Consider the following 17,152-nt stretch of genomic DNA (forward strand, 5'->3'; position numbering starts at 1 on the left):
AGACAGTCATGAGATATAGCAACATCCATCCATTTAGATCACCTATCCTCGTTTTCTAGAAGAGACAATATTGTAAAAACTGTGTGACAAAGGAAATTATATTTCAATCAAAATTTAAGATAGATATACTCAGAATTTTTGGTCAGCCATGATAAGTAAGTAAGAAAAAAGTGCATCTATCAATATAACCTGTCTCCAACAGTTCTGAATGTCAGGGAAAGAGTATAAGGAAAGGGGAATTATACGTACTGTATTAGCCCTATACATTTGCCATTGCCAGCCATTTGTAATTCAGTCTTCCTGAGCCATATGTAGTCTCAGAATAATATCCTCAGGTTTTTTGTTTCCCTTTGAACATGTCTGTTCCCCTTTTAACACCAGGGAAATTTTTAATATTCAGAAATTAAATTATGTGCTGCTGCTTATATGAATCTTGGCTTATATTCATGAATAGGAAAGCTGTTCAGTGCTTTCTTATTTGGGTCTTGAAATGTATGAAACTTTTATTTAAACCTTGGTGAGTCACTCTTTTGTGTGGTGGGTAGGATTTTCTTAAGACATCCATAATGTGGAAATGTCACAATAGATGCATGCCCAATAGATGCAGACCAAATCCTGAAGTTCCTTCAGAGTACAATAATTTGCATTGACTTCCAAACAATAGCAGAATATAAGCAATATCATAACAAAAAGTTGTCATAGGTGGAGGTTCAGGCATCAAGATGAGAAGGAAGGTGTCCCAAAGGGCCAGAGCTATAGATCATTCTCTTTGTTCAAGGTGGAAGGAAATGAACTGGCATCTAATTTAAACTCTGTTCATGAAGTTTATAATTTGAACGTAGCAGAATGAAGGTAGATTCTAATACTTTTTATTGAATAATTTAGTAAAAGAATAGTGGCTCTGAAAACTATTTCCATATAGCTAGATAGCAGAAAGAAAGAGAGTGGTAAAATAAAAATCTATGTAGATAATCACCTGATAATGAGCCAAGGTTTTCAAAATCAGTATTAGTTGAAACTACTCTAATTTTAGATATGTGGTGTCTTGAAGGTATCTAATTTTCAGAAAAAAATGGGAGCAACAATTCTTTAGAAGTGATTCCCCTTGAAACTTCAGATAAGAAACCACAAACCAAAGGTACATATATGTGGAAATCCTAGTGTCATGATATCTTGCCTAGTTATTATTTGTTTCTCACAGCATATATTCATAGAATCACAGAATATCCTGAGTTGGAAGGGACCCACAAGGATCATCGAGTCCAATTCCTTGCCCTGCACAGAACCATCCCCAAGAGTCACATCATGTGCCAGAGGGCATTGTCCAAATGCTTCTGGAACTCTGTCAGACTGGTGCTGTGACCGCTGTCCTGGGGAGTTGTTCCAGTGCTCAACCACATATTGAGAATTTTTCCTCCCTATTTTATCTCTGCTTCATGAAACACACTCTCTGAATACCGATTGTTTATAAACATTCCCTGCTTTTCCTGCCACAGACTTCCATTTGCTTCAAAACAGGGTCTGTGTGCTTATATGTAATGACATAATCTTTAACCACATTATGAATACTATTTTTCTCAGAGCTCTCTTTTCTTTTTCCAATACAGAGATGAGAGATAATTGAATATTTTTGTTTCTCTGTGCACATTATTCAGATATATCTTTGGATGCAGAATTTCTTATCTTTATGAAAAGTTTTTCTAAACAGCATATAGCTATGGTGTCCAGATATTTGAAAACTATTTGATAACTACCTTGATAACTACTTCTTACTACATAATGTTATCTACCTGACAAATAAAAAGAGGATGAGATAAAATAACCTCTGTAATTTTGAGTACTACTTTGGAAATATCCAAACCGTTTTTGTTTTCAGAGTCATAAAATAAAGAATCCTGAATTGACCAAAAAAGCAAAATATGAATTGGCCAAAATGTTCCTCCTGTGCAGACCCTAAACTGGCAGACTAGCAATAAGCTGTCTTGAATTAATACAATTTTTACAGGTGGAGACTCTAAAATGAGTTACGTCCCCTTAGTTTTAACCCATCCCTTTCCACCAATAAGGAATGAATACAAGTAGATACGAGTGAAAAAATAACCATTTACCAACAAGTGGAACAGCAAAAGGCAAAAAAAAAAGCCCCAGTAAATAAACCACTAGATACAAAATTGCTAAATCTCACAAATCCTACGGGAAAAAATCCTACAAAATGCCAGAAATACCCTTCCCAAGATGGCGACAGTGTAGTTAGAAACACAAAGGGAAAGTCAGCTCTCTCCCCAAAATGGTGCTCCCCAGGTGACCACATGGTCTGGGAGGCAAAGGGAGAAAAGTTGGTGCACAAAAAGAACCTGCCCGGGAAAGTGGCAGCTTATGGAGCTGGATGGAAACCCGCCAGCGCCTGTGGGGTCAGCTCTGCTGCCCACCGCTTGCTCCTGCTGCCCACTGGACCTGCCGGTGTTGGTGCTGATGTCCTCTGACCCACTGCTGTGTTGGGGAGGGGGGGGAAATCCACTCTGTCGGTGCTGACATGGGGTGGCCCAGCCCCATGGGACCAGCAAAAGCTTCACTGCTTATGGAATTTGCAAAGTTCACTCTGAAGACAGTTTCTAATTGCAAAATGCAGTTTTTCCAAGTTGCTACAGTGGCAAGCCCAGAAACCTGCCCAAAGCAACCCCTTCCAAAGGGCAGCATCCACCTTCAGCAAAGTGCACTAGGCAAAGGCAGTCCCCAACTGCCCTGCAATTCTGGTTCTGGATGTGCCAGGGGTTAAAGAGACAGTAACAGATAGTAATGAAATACAATGACATTCTGGGTTACCCATGACAGAAGCATTACAGGCGAGCTAGTCAAAAAACTAAACAGCTCAGAAGCCGTCCATTTGCAGGTAATTTTATATGCTCTCCAGCACTTTTTGCAGATCCCATTTCATCACAAGAAAAACATAAATGACACTTTTATCTAATTAAGAGACAACAACCCAAAAAGTAGAGCAGGTGTTTGTGTGAGGTTTGTGCAAAAAAATAGCTGAGTGGCGCAGAGAGAATCTTGCTAAGGGGTGAGCATTTGTGTGTCCCCGTGTGTCCATGTGTGTGAATCTGTGTGTCTGTGTGTTTGTGAGTGTGTCCATGTGTGCCCATGCATGAAGCATCACAGAAAATTCTGCAGCAGAACAGGAGTCATTTGACAAAGCCTTAGCTGGAGTCAAAGATCAATCTCTGAAACTCCCAGAGCCTGAGTGCTAGAAATACTGGAAGGGTGAACTGCCTGAGCTTCAGTGTTAGATCATGGAGAAAAACACTGTAGAGGAGACTTAACTTCTGATTTCTTCAAGCTGCAGAGCCAGGGGAATCGCTGTTTGCTTGTCTTCTCATTCTTGCAGTGAAGCAGAAATTTCTCTCACATTGAGTTTCTTTCTCAGGGAGAGAGAAAGAAGAAACTCAGGGAGTTTCTTTCCTTGAGGGCAGGAGATGAGTCATGGGGGGAGCTCTAGGGGGAGGCTGCTCACAGAAACAGAGGAGGGGAAGAGGAAAGCAGGATGAGTAGTGATAGAGGACTGGATATACCAGGGAAATTTGTGAATAGTTTCTTTAGTCAATTAGTTTTTCCCTGAAACCAATCACTATATGCTTTAGATCTGTGTTGCTTGGCAGAGATAGGGCATTTATGCATCTTTAAAGACTAAAAATTGTGATCTAAGGCAAAGTACCTTAGAGAGCTTCTTCAGCCTGTTCTGGTATCTTCCAGTGCACAGACCGAGCTGGCATCACTTTTGTGATCACCAGTTTTGATCATCAAAACTTTTTGTGGATTTCACAAAAAAGGAACTGGGAATAATTGTAGGATAAGATAATTGCACTATATAAACTAGAATAATTATTGGCAATTCCTAAATGCAATTATATTTTGTATGTTTAAATTAATAATTATACTATCTTCATCCAAACCCTTCAGTTCCTCTCTGCCTTCTTATAGCTTGTCCAGAATACCAAGATCTTCTGAAGAAAGCTACATGACTTTTGGGAAATTAAAATTATTTGGATTTATTAATAGCGTATTTAAATAGTCTCATTAATATTGAACCTCCAAACCCTATCTCTTTACACCAAAAAATCTTCAAATCCCAGAGATGATATTTTGCCTTGCAAAGTTCATTCATAAAAATCAACATATTCCCTCGGAGGAATGGAGAGAAATAATATTTGGGACTAAATGATTTCATGATACTATCTTAAAAAGAAGTAAATTCTTAGATTCTTCCTTATGTAAAACTTACTCTTCTCCTCAATAAGTCTCCAGCTCAGATTTATCTCAAAAATTATATCCACTTCATTTTGTCAAAGACTAAAGCCTCACAGCTTCTCCAGTTTGTCATTGCTCCTAATAAATAAACCAATAAATCCATCACATTAGCAGGCATAGCTGGCAATTCCCAGATTGTTCTTAGCAGAAATATGGCAAATATTGCCATATTGCTGTCACAGGTAGTCAGCATGTTCCAGCCAGAAGCAGTAGTTCTCTGAGTGAAAACTAAATCATAGCTTGACTTTACTGGCAGTAAACCTGTCTGTTTTCCATTTTGTTTGTATGTTAGCAAACTGTGATCATTTAAAATAAATTCAGCACAGACATATAAAAATCTGAAATCATTGGGCCATGTTCTGCTTTTTTAAATTCTGGCTTTGTTACAGGGTCTCTGGGATCCTTTCCAGCATGCTGCCCCATACCTCTGTCTTCTCATGAAGGGAAGAGAGTTAAAGATTGAATTGGCCGGACTCAATTTCCTCATTTTTTTTGTCTTTTTAAAAGCTTGGAAATAAACAGCAGAAGTTTTATTGAAACTGATAAAAACCCATGGAAAGATTGTTGAAGTATTTGAACAATTTTAGTCCATTAATTTTTGTAACAAGGTTGTTTCTTTGCAGCCACCTTGAATGCATTGATTTCATTCCCTGATCCGATGTTTACTGAACAGAAAGTGAGGACTGACATCTATTTCAAATTAATTAATGCACTGGATTGGGCCCATAATTAATTTATACTCTTGTCTAATGAAATCTATTGGAGGGAGTTATTTTTGACCTCTTTTAGCTACAGTTAATAGGTCCACCGTTTTTATTAATTTACTGTGTAAATTACTTATGCAAATAGATCAAACAGGTTGTTAGTTTTCAAGGGTCTGATGCAAGGCCCATTAAAATCAGTATGAGTTATCCCATTTACTTAAATGGACTTTAGAGCGATCTCCGATACAACTGAGGTAATGCTGCCTAACAGCATACGTGGTAACTTTATTTCATGCTTCCTGGTGTTGACTCTAATGCCAGTGCCCACTAGTCTTAACTAAAATTCACTGTTACAGATAATATATAAATGGGGACCTACTCTGCACCAGAGATCTTAGTGCTTGAAGAGAAAGGCAGAAAAGAGGAGGATAGCCTGGAGGTGTTGCTTCTTTCAAACCAAGCATGTTTGTGTGTTACTTGCTGTCATAATGACTGTGCAATACAAACATTTATTTTATATTAGCATTCAGGTAATAGCAGTTCTGTGGTTTTCTGCAGCTGAATCCCTGTGATTCATGGGCAAAATATTTGCAGTGCCGACCTGTGAAGTTTGCTTTATGGCCAGGAAACAGGATCATATGCTCCATGACAAAGACAATAATACAGCAAAGCATAAGTGTACAGAAAATGTTCATCAAACAACAGTAAGCCTTTAACAAATCCCTATCCCACAAATATATAAATACGTCCTTGACATGGAGCACTTATTGACTTAACATTTTTCATATTGTAAAGGCTCCTTTCTCCCAAGTCATCAGCTCATGATCTCTATTTACCAAATTATTATCATTATTATGGTTTGATGGTTGACGCATTGCAATAAAAATGTATTTAAAAGCACCTGTTTGATCTGGCAACAATGAAATACAGATATCTAAAGAGGTAGTTATTGCAGTTCATGAAGCAGTACATGCCAGATTTTATTTGCTTTAAACACTGGTCTGACTTTTATGTTTTTATATCTACCTCAGCTACTTAACTTCTCTTAAAAGTGTGAAGGTGCTTGTGAGGTAGCACTTTTGGTCCTTAGATTATAACTCAGCCAGCACAGCTGTGTGAGTAAGTTTTAAAAGGCATAGGACCAAATTAAAATGTCATGTTTTAGGACCTAATTAAAATGTCTTTTTTATGATATACAAGTAGATGTTACATGCACATTTTTAAACCTTTCCATTAATTTTGGTTATTTGCCATATGCAAGGTAAAAAAAAGTGCAAAATAAAACACTGAGTGCAAAGTAAAATAAATAAGGACACGTACTCAGCTTTCTACTTAAAAAGTCATGATTCCTTTAGCTATAATGGAACATCAACAATTTACTGCTGTTTTTCATGTGGATCTAAATTCAGGCTCAGTGTTTTGCAGTGCAAAGGTTATTTATGCTGAAATTGTTTTTGTTTAGTTTGCTTTTCATCTGTGTGCAAATACTGAATTCTTGAGGATCTTTAGTCCTGCTTTTTAGTGGTCATGCAGACTGGATACAAAAAGCTAAGCTTTTATCCTGTCTTCTTTAGAACTCATCATTCAGTAGATTTATATCCAAGTACTTAAATAGTTTCAGACACACACTGGTTTTTAAAAAAGCAACCTGTATAATATCTCCTCCACTCCTGAATATGGTCTGAAAATGAGAGTCACACGGCACTCAGGAGATGAGCGCTGCCTTGGGAACATCTTTTCTGCATTTGGGAAAAGGTGAGGGAAACATTTTCTTGGCATTCCAGTATTAGGCAATTGTTGAATTGAACGATATTGAGTGACAGAAACAATGTGTGAGCCACAAACAGTCCAATTTGCATTGAAAAGGCTTCACTTCAGATTCTGCTGTTTAAATAACTTTCATATATACCTACAAGAGGAGAATATAGAATTCATGGATATGCATAAGTTTAAAGTTAGTTTTCATTGCTAAATTGTGCGTGTACTACTGTGTGAGTCAGCACATGGAGAGTGTTTATGAAGAGTCTCTCATTAGTGCCAGCTCATTTTTCACTGCAAACCACATTGCAGTGTTAACATGTTAGTTTAATTCTTCACAGTGGCAAGAAAACAGGATGAATATTCTCACTTTTTAGATGGAAACATGTCAGTAGCAGATACTGCAATGATGAGTTTAAAACAAGTAATTACATAGATGGTAGCTTTGAATAAAAGTAATTAGTTTTGCATTAAAGTTGCTTGAGATTTCTTTTCAGTTGGAATTAGTTAATGATTTCCTACATTTGCATATTCTTAATTAGTTTGTTTTGAATGTTAGCTATGTACAAATTAATGTTTTTATAAATTTTCAAAATTTTTACCAGGCATATTTAATTTATAATTAAGAAAAGCATTTATAAACTACTTTATGTAAAGAAAGTAGATTGAACTTGGGAGTAGAGTTTTGGCAGACCATGACAATAATGACATCTTATAGGATGTCATCCAGAGCACAATTTTCTATTGTATCTGAAACCAAACACATGTGAAGTAATGAACTAATTAACATATAATGTGAGTTAATAAGCAAGAGATACGCATATGATCTTTGAAGTATATTCTCATCTCATGCACTGTTCTAATCTAAAATGATTTTACTTATTTCAGGGTATGACTTTGGATTTTTTTAATGTACTGCAAACATAAACCAGACCTCAATAAGACCCCCTGGTCTCAATAAGACCTTATCCATAACTTAACCTGAACACATCTTCGCAGCCCTCAGTGAATATTGCACACTCTAACACAATTGCTATGCAAGTCAGGAAGAACTTCATCCTACAAATTATTTTCTAACAACCAGAGGGAATAATGATAGAAAACAACAACAACAACAACAACAACAACAACAATAATAATAATAATAATAATAATAGAAAGATAATCATGCCCCATTCAAAAAAAGCATTAAAGAATTTCCCTAAATACTGAATTTAGTACAGGATTATTCGCATGCATAAGTTCATCATGTGATTGGGACCATAAGGCCAAACTGATCAGTGTTACAAAAGTCTGAAAATAGTTTAACACTCAAGACCAGATTCATAACAAGCACTGCATTCAAGATTTTGAGTTTAAGAGGGGATTTCAGTTTACAGAATAAATTTGGGTAGAAACATGCGAGTAAACATATCATGAACAGGAAATTAAACTGGGTAATAAATGCTCACAAATTTATTAGAAATGCAATCTTTCCTGCAATATAAACAGGCAACCACAGGAAAGTCAAATGTATTGTAACTGTGTGGGGTTAATTTCCATAGTATCAAGAACAAACACAGAAAAACTAACAGAGGTCTATTCAAGGACAAAAGAATGTGCATAAGCAGAACTGACTGCAGCTTAAGTCATTTTCGCTGCCTAAATGCCCCCTAGGCACTGTGAGGACAGGGTCAGAAATAACAGATAGAAAAAAAAAAATAATATCAAATATAATCATACTTTTTTATTTTTTCCCAGCGCAAGTGCAAACTAGAAATATGAAAATTTTTTTTTTACCCCACTTTGCAAGATTTGACAGCACTAGTTCTGTATTAATGGAGAGAGAAATATGTTCCCCAACGACATTTCATCAGTATATTGGCAGAATCATGACCTTATATACAGTTTTTATTTGACAAACCAAATTCAAACATCTTTATGGGCTACTGTTATTATCTGATAAAATATGGGACCAAAGTAGAAAAAAGTGCAAAATTTAGAATACTTTCAATTTGTAAAAAATCAATCCACTATGTGATTCCAATGTCTATAATCAACTATCTAAAACCAACTTCCATAAGCCTTTTGAAGCAGCATAAATAATTTTTTTAGACTAACACATTTATAAAACACATATGAAACCACAATCTTTTCAATCCCATGTAAATGTACACGTCTTTGAGGTATCCATGGCATAATTCTGAATACAAACAGGAGAAAAGATCACTAGGTTATGATTTTCACTGAGTCAATATCCATTTTTGTTATTTTATGTTTACATTATATCCAGTGTATTAAATACACTTTGCTAGTAGAATGATTTAATTTAATAAAATTAGGTGTGTGAAATAATATCAGGAATGTTCTATTGTATGAAGCTTTTCAATTATTATGTTTTGATATAAACACAACATGAAAATCAAAAATTTCTAATCTAGAGAAGGTCTATGTTAGGCAGAACTTTGAGCTCTTTCTCCTTGTAGCTGCTTCACAAGGAACCAGATGGTAAAATACTGCTGGTACTCTGTTTACCTGAATGCATTAGCAGTTCATTTACTTGTACAAAATGCTTTTGTGACTTATGATTGAGGTATCTTTGAAACTGAGCATGTTTCAACAAAGTCCTCATGCTGTCAAACCCCAGCCTGGTATTGCAGAATGCACAAACATACTGATATGACCAGTGGATGAAAGGTCACAAAATAATGCCAAAATCCATACACTCTGTAAGAGTGTCATGCATTAATGCAGCAGTAATATTTGACATCTGAGGTCAGAGAACAATGGTTGTTTCAACCATTTCAAAAGACAGGATGAAATCCACCCATGACTTTTGTGCTAGTCTCACTTGCCTCAGCCCAAGTCAACAGCAAACTCCTCCTGTCTTTTACAGAGGTAGTGACATTAATTTATCATACCTTGTCTCTAATGATCATATTATATTTTTTACTCAGCTGCTGCAAATTGACCTAGAAAAGATTAAATGTATGGTATGGAGCTAAATTCTGGAGATTATACTCCTTTCCCTGCACATAAAAAGTGCAGGAACCCATCACATTGCTTCCATGGGAGATACTGATGCCATAAAGAACACAGCATTAGCATAGCCAACTCCTTAGAAATTAGTTTCCACAAATAGATCTTATGCTTCTGCTGATAAAATCAGTTGTAATGGTTTTCATAGGAAAAAAAGAAGGACTTAGGTATCTGGGACAATTTATTTATATACATGAAGCTTTTCCCAGTATTTTCTTCCATCAATGCAAGTAAGTATGGATTTTATTTTTTTTTTTTTTTTTGGTCAGCTGTCTGAATTAGTTAACGTTTGAAATTCTAAAAACACATTTTTATTTACTTGTACCCTGGAAACCTATCTAGGATTTTTAAATTTTTTTTTTAAATTCTCTATCACATCAAGCTAAGCTAATGATTCAGAGTGATAATAAACTAGATCAGTAAAAAATTTTATTGTTGCTTTATAAAAATCTTTCTTTTTATTTAACTTAAAATTGCAACTGAGGGCTGTTTTAAGGCTTTCCAGATACAGGGTTAAAGGCAAGATTTATTAATACTTTGGTATTAACCCTTCTATGCATACATGGCAAAAGAAGTAATAGGATCAAAATAAATGCTGAACTTGAGCTTTAGAAGCAGAATGCTGCAACAACAATGGAGTTAATATGAGACAAAATGTTTTTAATACTCTGTTTTGCACTTAAGAGCTGTGTTTTTATACAGGTTGTGTTCCTTTTATTTAAAGGGTTTAGTAGCCAAAATCAGTTGCATTCCCAGCAGTTCCTATGTCTGTCTCAAAGGCAGTATGAATGACTACTGAAAGAAAAGAATCACTAAACATTCCTTTTCTTCTTGTAGGAGCAGCTGATCCACACCCTCCAACTTGCAGTGGTGACAAGTTCACATGTGCATATGTGCAGCAGTGTCTGTCCCTCGCTGCGCGGTGCAACGGGGTTGAAGAGTGCATGGATGGGAGTGATGAAATGAACTGTCCCATGGAGATGCCTACCACCACGTCTCCGGGCTCCTGCAAGGAAACAGAGTTCCTGTGTCCTTCTCAAGGCTGTGTCCCATCCCTCCTGCGGTGTGATGGTGTGCCTGACTGCCGCCTTAGTGAAGATGAAGTTGGCTGCCGTAAGTTACTTTCATTGTTGTAGTTACGGCAATGTTACCTTACCTGCCTAAACCAGTGATGTTTTAGGAAAGAAAAAGAGCAACATAGTGCAGTTTAGTGTAAAATTCATCATTCCCTTGTCAAAAAAATTCCTATTTGTATCACATATAATGCATTAATTGCAGAGACACTTTACATTTCTAAATAATCTTGCTTATGCATTTTAATGTCCTGGCTATCAAGTTTGGTAAATGCTTAAAAAAATTGTGGTCGTGTTTCTGTTAATATTAGCAAGCATTGCCACATTTTTTCCCTAAATCAATCAGCTGCATTTGCATTGCCTCTGTAACCTCTGATTATGATATGACAGAAAGGCAGACTTCTGCTGTTCTGTAATTCAATACCATTGAAGGCAGTCCTGGCCTTTCAAGGATTTTGAAATCAAGTCCAGTCATGAAGTAGCAGCAACCTCTGCCCAAAGCAAGGAAAAGGGCTCACAAATAAAACACAAGACAATAGGCTTTGAAATGTAACTGCAATGAGATGCCATGGAGAAACACCTGAAAAGGTAGACACAAAAGAGAGTGTCTGCCCATTTAAAAATAATTTATTAGTAGTAGATGAACTGAGGCCAAATGTTTAATTCCAGGAATTTCAATAATAAACAATTAGCTACATATAATAAAAAAGAAAGGAGGCTTTTTACATATAAATTTTTTTCTTCCTAAACATCTCATGCTGTAAAACTTTTAACATTTTTCTCATCCTTATCAGAAGTAAAAAAAATTGCTAAAATATCAGTTTCCAAGGGGTTATTTAATATTTTTTATCAAAACTACTAAATATAAATGCAGGCTACTACACATGCCATTTATTTTAGCAAATTAGTCTACCAAACTGGCATGGATTTGGCAGACTATCTCTGTAAGCCTCTTGTTTAGAAGTGAGCTCTGTGGTTTTGCTGGCAGAAGACATGATTTTGGAGATAACTTTTATGTTAAATTCTACATACCCTGAAGACATGTAGCAATGTTGCATGTCCCTTTCTTCAAAAAACCTCTCATCATTAATCTACATTTGACCTTGTTTCATCCTCAATCTGGCCTCTGGTAGAGACCTCCATGCTGTTTTCTATTACATGCACATCCCATCTCCACACCACAGAAGCTGATGTAGAACCTCAACATTTGAAAGCCAAAAGATTTCCATGATTTTCTTCATTCCCCAAAAAACTGAGATATGGTTTTGTTTTATTTATTGTATTGCTTTGACTTCTAAACAATACCCAGGAATTAAGGAGAAATTAAATCCTGGTCTATTCAGAGAACAAATATTCTCCACAGATATTTCTCACCTTTGGGGTTCCCAGTCTGAAGGAAACTTAGTCAAGTTTGTACTTCATTGTTACTCCAAAATTCAGTTTATAATATATATACATGTAAGCATTGATAGTATAAGATAGAAATACAGAAGAAGCAATTCATGTTTCTTCTCTGAAGATAGTTCAGAGAAAGAAAGCTAATTAGGAAAGAAGGCAAAGCAAAAAGGAAGTGATTCGTGTTAGTTTGCAATGAAATCAGTGGAAAGCTGATTACTGTCACAGCTGGTGCTGAGATCCAACTGTGTATGCCATGAGACACAGCACTTAATCTTTAGCTTCCTACTTTTAACAGGTGAAAAGCCATAGGAGTTTGTCAACAGGGGAACATCAGAGAGAAAAAGTAAATGCCTCAGAAATTTTATTTATTTTATTGAAATTTATGCACAATCTATAATATTGAATGTTGTGCTAGGAACTCCAGCCTATGTGTACTCTCAGCACAGATTGAGAGTGGGTTTTTAGTTTTTTTGGATTTCAGATTGATTTTTTTATCTTGGTGCAGATCAAATCTACCTGCTCATTTTAGAAAATCTTCAGTTTAGGCATTACTGATGCTTTCCATTTTGTGTCCCATAGCAATTTTATTCATTAAAGTGTAACAAGAAATGGCCAAAAGTGTTCTGAATTCAGGAATTCATCAGGGAAAGTTTTGTTTTGGGATAAAGACCAGTTGTCAAAATGCATCTTGCAGAGATTAAGGATAAAATCCAAAAGGAGGCCAGGACAAGAACGTCCCAACCAAACAAAAAACCATTAGTTAAGTCCCTACTAAAACCACAGTTTCTACCAGAGAAATGCTTTTCTTCATGACTTAGAGATTTATGCAGACAGAATTTCCTGTAGAGTTCACATAGCAGTTAGGCTGGACAGTATGATGCTAATACTGTTTTATACCTACTAATGTAATGGACTTTACTACTTGTTGCATTTAACAAGAAAATTCTGGAACTCTTTTCCAGTTATAGATATTCTATTTGGCTGGCTCTCTTCTTGCTGTCAGTTTTAGTGAAGGGTGTATTATCTCACCTATTTAGTCTTTTATTTGCCTGATTACAATAGTAAAGGTGTAAAACAAACGTATTAACATCAGTGGGATGTATACATTACTTTTCCACAGACCAACATACTTTTCCACCTGCATCATCTGATTAAAGTGCTAATAGCAATGAATAAAAAGTCATTTCTCAGTTTTCTGTAGTGCACCAAAATATATCTCTTGTAGTCCTGGTAAGTTTTAGATACCTATGGAATATTAAAAATTTTATACTTTCAAACAGGCTGTAATATTATTATCCCTTCTACTGGTTTAATGTGCACCTGGAAAATTAAATATGGATGAAAATCGTATATTTACACTTTCATATCTTTGCTGGTTTTAGTGCCTCCATGTGCCTCTTAATATTCTTTACCTTAGCCCCAAAACCTTGGTGTCAATGTCCTTAACTGCAAAATTTTCAGCAGTTAGATCCATTGCTATGACTGTTCCCTCTGTAATGTGTTAAAATAATGTGTAAAAAATTGATTCTATCATTTTAAAACTAGTTTTTTAATGAGAGTTGATTGTGGTTTGTGATATCTTTTTTATGGGTTTTCGTTGGGATTTTGCAGCATACACTCTCAACATTATAAGTTAATATGTACTCCTTCACAAATATTATGTGGGAAAATTTGGGTTCTGTACCATCTGTGCTCTGTATTTGTTTACTTATTTAGCATCTCAGTAGTAAAGTTGTATGTCTTTGAAGATGAAGGCTTGTAGAGATCACACAGATTCAAGCTTATATCCTACAGTACGAATCAAGTTTTCTGCTAGTTTTTTTTAACAGTGAGAAAATAAAATACAGCTGATGATAACCACCATGTTACTTTTCATTTCAGCCATTAAAGATTGTTCCAATGGTTCTTTGTTATGTGCATCAACTAATCAATGTATAGCCTTCTCCCAGCGTTGTGATGGAATTGTAGACTGCATAGATTCCAGCCTTGATGAGTCTGGCTGTTCAGGTACTTCATTTTGCATAAAAATATCATTTGAAACAAAGAAAGTATAGTTATTTCCTACTGAATGTTTTGGCAGTCCTCAAACTTGACTGACATTCCTCTGCTAAAACTTTGTCAAATTATATTAGGCATGAATTGTCCTGATGAAAGTATGACAGAGATGAAAAAAGATGAAGAATAATACATCTAGTTAACAACTTCACAAGGGGTGTTTCTTAAGGTATAAACACATTGTTCAAAAAAACCCCAACCCTTTGTAGTACACTTTTAGGACCTCCCTTGATTTCAGCCAGTTGAGTAACCCACTTCAGTTAACCCACATTGTTGAGTAATAGGATTGCTTATTTGTGGTTTTTTTCAAGTATGTTGCAAATCCAGGTTGGAAAATAAACCAAACAGCATTTTTTTAATCACAGTGCATTTGACACAATATTCAGATTTGGTTTGCAGTTGTTAAATGGTGGAGAAAGATAAGTACAGGACAATAATACACATTCAATGTGAATTAGATTTTTATTAACAAAATCTAACAAATGCATAGATAATGTTGATATAAATAAGTAAATCTAGATTCAAAACATCCCATTCAATGACAAAAAGTTACTGCAGCTCTTCCCCAGACAGAACTCTTGACCAGTTCTGTGTTGACAGTACTCTGCCAGCTTTGCTGAATTTGCATTAGCTGAGAATTTAGCTCTCTTTTTGTAATTTTTATGAGTTTTGTGATAAAATTCACAACATTTCATATGCATTGCAATAATATAGTTCATTATAATGTGTTAAATGTTTATTCACAAACTAAAAGTTTAGCAAACTCTTATTGGTAGGAGGCACGGTTTTCTTTGGGAGTGAAATGTGACCACAAGTATTGTGTTCACCATCTCTCATAGCATCATGAAATGGTTTGGGTTGGAAGGGACCTTAAAGATCACAGAGTTCCAACACCCCTGACTAGGGCAGGGACACCTTCACTAGACCAGGTTGCTCATGTGAGAGAAGGAATCATACTTCAACATTAAAAAATTACGGCTTCTATAAGAATGAGAGAATTCATACTTGGTAAATTTGATTTATAAAAATGATTTTAAATTAAAAGGAACATATTCAGAATTTAGTTCAATGTAGAAGAATATAGAACATAAACTAGTAGACTCGCATGACACTAAATTACAAATCTTCCATTATTTTATCAGAAGGCAGATCTTTTAAGTAAGTAATTTACATTCCAAAATTTAATCCTGAAACTGGAGGTGTCCACACTGAGTAACACTGTTATATGCCATAAACAATTTCATTTTGCATATATCCAAAACTCTTTAGGTCCAATTTGTATTATTACCAGTTATTTTCTTATTAAAGAAGATTGAGGGGATTCTATTTTGATTTTGAGTTTTTTCTTGCTAAAGCAATGTAAAACTAAGCTTCAGTAAAACTAAATGTGATGATGTGGAAATCCAAATTAAGGGACATCAAGAGTTTTTAACAGGATGTCACCGACTACTTAAATACCTTTTGTCTTTTAAAGCCTGATTTCCCTAGTTCTTATGAGAATATGATTCTAAGTGTTAAAAGTCTGAATATCTTCAATAAAAGGATTGGTCACAAAGGAATGTCTGTTCACCAGCCCTATATAAAAGCTTTTAATGATAACGTAGACTTAGGTACTAATTAAATATAAGTTCAATACTTTTGGATCTCATTTTACATATTCCTGTTGTTTGAAAATCAAGTAAGTGGCAAAAATCCCATTTCTGGAATCAGATGAAAATCTCAATTGAGAAAAATTTGAAGCCTGTTCAAGTGAAGCATCAGGATTTCTATAAGCTCAAGAGCACTCCATTGCTTATAATAATGTTATGACTTCACACTTGTATCACCAAGTCCAGGTCTAAAAAAAGAAGTTTTGGAAGTGCTAAGCACCAAAAGGACAGGTGTGAATATTTTACCATTTTGAAAATCAGACAATGACAAATGTAATAACAAAGAGGGGGAAATTACAATTTTTACCTTTATGTTTGCAGTTTGTCTTGAAGAATACTGCAAAAATGGAGGAAAATGCATCATCAAAGATGACATTCCATTATGCCAGTAAGTTTCATTGGCAACTGACTTTTTGCTTGACATTGGAAAAAGCTGCAGTTGAAAGAGGTGGCTTGCTCTCCAGGGACTGAAATGACATTCCATAGAAGTGTATTTTAAAATGTCTGTATGTCTACACTATTTTTGTTTACACTTAGTGAGTTAAACCACATTTTGAGAAGAATGTTATTTATCAGATAGAATTTTCTGTAACTTTCATCTGGCATTACATGAGACAACCTGTTGGCCTGACACCTTAAGTTTTTTGTGTCTCGTGCTTCACATCAACATTTAAAAACACACATTTCTGTGCCTTATTTGCAGCGGGTGTTGTATACCTCAGATGAGATTTTAAAGCAGGCCACATTCTCATCTTTATCTTCTTGGCAGTTATTTGGAAAAGAAAGTGTTTTTCCCTCCCGCAAAAAAGGGGGTTAAAAATATGCTTGCATTTTTTTCTGGAAATACTCTGCTGAAAAAAAATAACGTATGGAATTCTCATGTAGAATGAATGAGCCATTAGAAAGTGTCAGGCTATCTGAAGCAGGTCATTTACACAAGATATCACTTTGTTTCCCATTGGGAAATTAGAGGAGACTTTTTAAATGCAAAGAAAGTGATGGTATGTGTTATGCTTTTGTCCTTCACGTGCTTCAGTGGAGCTTGCTAAAGAGTTTACCAAATTACTAAAGAAGTGACTGCTTTATCAGAGTAACTAGTCAAGACTAGATGTTAAGGTTTATCTCCTAGCCACTAGGAAACACATTAATAAGCCTGCTTTCTCTTTCAAGTCATGTTTATCCTTTATTGGCT

At 35.5% G+C, this 17,152-nt stretch overlaps 1 protein-coding gene across 1 annotated transcript in view; it reads left to right on the forward strand.

Moving 5' to 3' along the window:
* MALRD1 (MAM and LDL receptor class A domain containing 1) overlaps nucleotides 1-17,152 on the forward strand; it is a 237,235-nt gene that overhangs the window by 173,145 nt on the left and 46,938 nt on the right. The window contains exons 33-35 of the mRNA XM_042044140.1: nucleotides 10,623-10,898; nucleotides 14,138-14,263; nucleotides 16,282-16,348. Of these exons, the coding sequence (XP_041900074.1) occupies nucleotides 10,623-10,898; nucleotides 14,138-14,263; nucleotides 16,282-16,348 (469 nt within the window). The remainder of the gene's footprint in view (nucleotides 1-10,622; nucleotides 10,899-14,137; nucleotides 14,264-16,281; nucleotides 16,349-17,152) is intronic.

This window comes from Corvus kubaryi, unplaced genomic scaffold, assembly GCF_017639235.1.
Source record: "Corvus kubaryi isolate FWS band 111438036 unplaced genomic scaffold, C.kubaryi_AGA036_p1.0 37398, whole genome shotgun sequence".
In the NCBI taxonomy this organism is placed as follows: domain Eukaryota; kingdom Metazoa; phylum Chordata; class Aves; order Passeriformes; family Corvidae; genus Corvus; species Corvus kubaryi.